General features: G+C 40.4%; 1 protein-coding gene across 1 annotated transcript; it reads right to left on the bottom strand.

Moving 5' to 3' along the window:
* LOC134659011 (uncharacterized) lies at positions 1–1,905 on the bottom strand. Its single transcript, XM_063514618.1, has 3 exons — positions 1,837–1,905; positions 789–917; positions 1–222 (listed from the first exon to the last, which is right to left on the bottom strand). The coding sequence occupies exons 1-3, from the start codon at positions 1,903–1,905 to the stop codon at positions 1–3; spliced, it is 420 nt and encodes a 139-aa protein (XP_063370688.1).
* Between the last annotated feature and the right edge of the window lie 360 nt (positions 1,906–2,265).

Genomic DNA, 2,265 nt, shown 5'->3' with positions numbered 1-2,265 from the left:
CTAGTCTAAAATAAAAGAAACAGTAGGTAGCCGCTCCCCTAAATCTGGACACACTCTGTTCCTCTTTCTATTCTTCGTCCTTGTCACGCTCTCTATGAGCAGCATGCTGTGCTGCTCTAACAGTAACCGTTTAAAATGGCCGACCACCGCTGCAGTGCTGACATTTCCTTCTGTGAGATTGTCAAGTTTCACGGCTATTGAGGCACAGCTTTCTGGGGACATCTGAAATAGTTATTTACAAGTGCGGAAACGAGGAAATTCGAAACGAGTGGCGATAAATTAAAGCACGACCGGAGGGAGTGTTTTAAACCGACACGAGTTGCGAATTACCTGCACGTGTATCTTACAACGTTTTACAGTACATATATGGCCCTTTAAATTTTCGAGATAGACACGGAACACTAGTGCGAAAAAGTAGCACCATATGTACTGTAATATTTATTATTTTTCAAATATGAAAAGACATGCCATCTTATTACAATTTTGTGAAATTGGCGTTTTAAGGTTATATGTATACATCCTGCAAGTCCTGCAACCTTACCCATCGTGTTAAAAATAATTATTTGTTTTACAAGGGGTCATAGTTGTCGTTTAAACCCTCGTGGCAATATTGATATTATTAGCACGAGAATTAAACAACAACTTTGATTTGATTTGACTGATCCTGAGGAGGCGAGCAATTCTAAAATTAAGCAAAGAGCGTAACAATTGGTTTGAAATGTGGAATCTTGAGCGTTGCGAGGTTTTAAAGGCATAAGGGTCAATCATTCGGGGCGTACTAGTTTTACCTTAGAAACCATAGGTATGAAAACTTCCAGGTCTTTGGAATAATCGTGTTGCGTTTGCCTCGACTTCAACCAGGTGTAGTTTCCTTCGGTCGGTTGGTGAATTATTGACTCCTTCATAAGAGACTCCACCTGGTGGACAAAAGCATTAGTATGTGATACATACATACATACATAGGTACATAAAATCAGGCCTATTTCCCGGACGGGTAGGCAGAGACCACGGATTTCCATTTGCTACGATGTGACATACCTCTTTCGCTGCCGTTACTTTCATAACATTCCTCATACACGCTCGCCGGTTTAGAGTGCTCTTGACCTGGCCTTTCTTCAGGATTTCCCCGATCTGATCAGAGAAAGTCCGCCGAGGTCTGCCCCTTCCAACTCCCTCTTCGACTTCTCCCTTATTTTATTAGTATGTGACCCAAAGAGAACTGGGTCGGTCACGTCTACCGCATGCATCCGGAGAGGTGGGCTAGCTTAGCCACCAAGTGGATGCCGGTAGAGGGACGTGGACGGAGCAGGCCCAAACGGAGATGGCGAGATCTTGACAGCTTCCTGAACAACTGGCCAGAGGTAACACCAAATCGGGAGTCGTGGAAATCAAGGGGCCTTTGCCCAGAACACTCAGATAGGCTAGGAAAAAAAATGTGACCCAATGTTTTTTTCTACAACTTTGAATATAGCTCAATACACAAACTCCTGCGATTAAAAAAAGGTTTATGGGTCAATAGAAGTTTTGATTGGCTAAAATGAAATTCGATAAGTATATCAAAACCTCTTAACGCAATATTTGTTGTCAACCTGCGTGCTGTACAATTGTGGTCGCTCGCGCCACAATTTCCGTGGGGTCAAACTTTTTGAGGTCTAGTTAAGTCGACTTCTAGATGTATATTAACTCGAGAGAATATAAGGAGTCGTGGAATGTATTAGGCCGCATAGCCTTGGGCCCTACATTTCCCACGACTCTTCTCTTTCGGCACAGACTCTATTAGTTCGTTGGCTGGCTTAAACGGACTATATTAAGTATAACTGTTAGATAAATACTTACATATTGCAACAGGTCCTTTTGAGAAAAACTGTTGATTTGTCCAACGGTGCTTTTGTCAAAAAACCTCATTGTGTTTTATTTAGCAGTTCAATTGTATTATAATTATTTTTTACGTAATATTTATCATGTATTTGCTACAATATGCCACCGATCGTGGGTTTTCCACCAAAATAATATTTCAATTCATAATATTACCTTCATCGATAAAATTCAAGTGGTTTTTAATTAGGTAGGTTTATCATTCCATCCATCCCAAAGTTAATGAAGCTGGCCAATTTGTGTTATCATTTATCAATAAGATATTGATATCTCGAAACTTATTGATATAATATGCACGAGATATACGATGATATACTTATTATAGTTATTATCTCTTTGCACGAGTCACATTTAAAGTTCCGTTGTGTTGGTGGTCAAAATCGCGGGTTC

The sequence above is a fragment of the Cydia amplana genome, chromosome 24 (genome assembly GCF_948474715.1).
Source record: "Cydia amplana chromosome 24, ilCydAmpl1.1, whole genome shotgun sequence".
Classification (NCBI taxonomy): Eukaryota; Metazoa; Arthropoda; class Insecta; order Lepidoptera; family Tortricidae; genus Cydia; species Cydia amplana.
Note: the sequence above shows the minus strand (reverse complement) of the source record. Positions and strands in the feature narration are given on the sequence as shown.

Bases quoted from the DNA above. Each gene is read 5' to 3' on its own strand.
- LOC134659011 (XM_063514618.1), bottom strand. From the start codon at position 1,905: ATGAGGTTTTTTGACAAAAGCACCGTTGGACAAATCAACAGTTTTTCT. The intron at 918-1,836 runs GTAAGTATTTAT...TTTGTCCACCAG, and splicing joins AAAAGGACCTGTTGCAATAT to GTGGAGTCTCTTATGAAGGA. The intron at 223-788 runs GTAAAACTAGTA...TAACTATTTCAG, and splicing joins TCATACCTATGGTTTCTAAG to ATGTCCCCAGAAAGCTGTGC.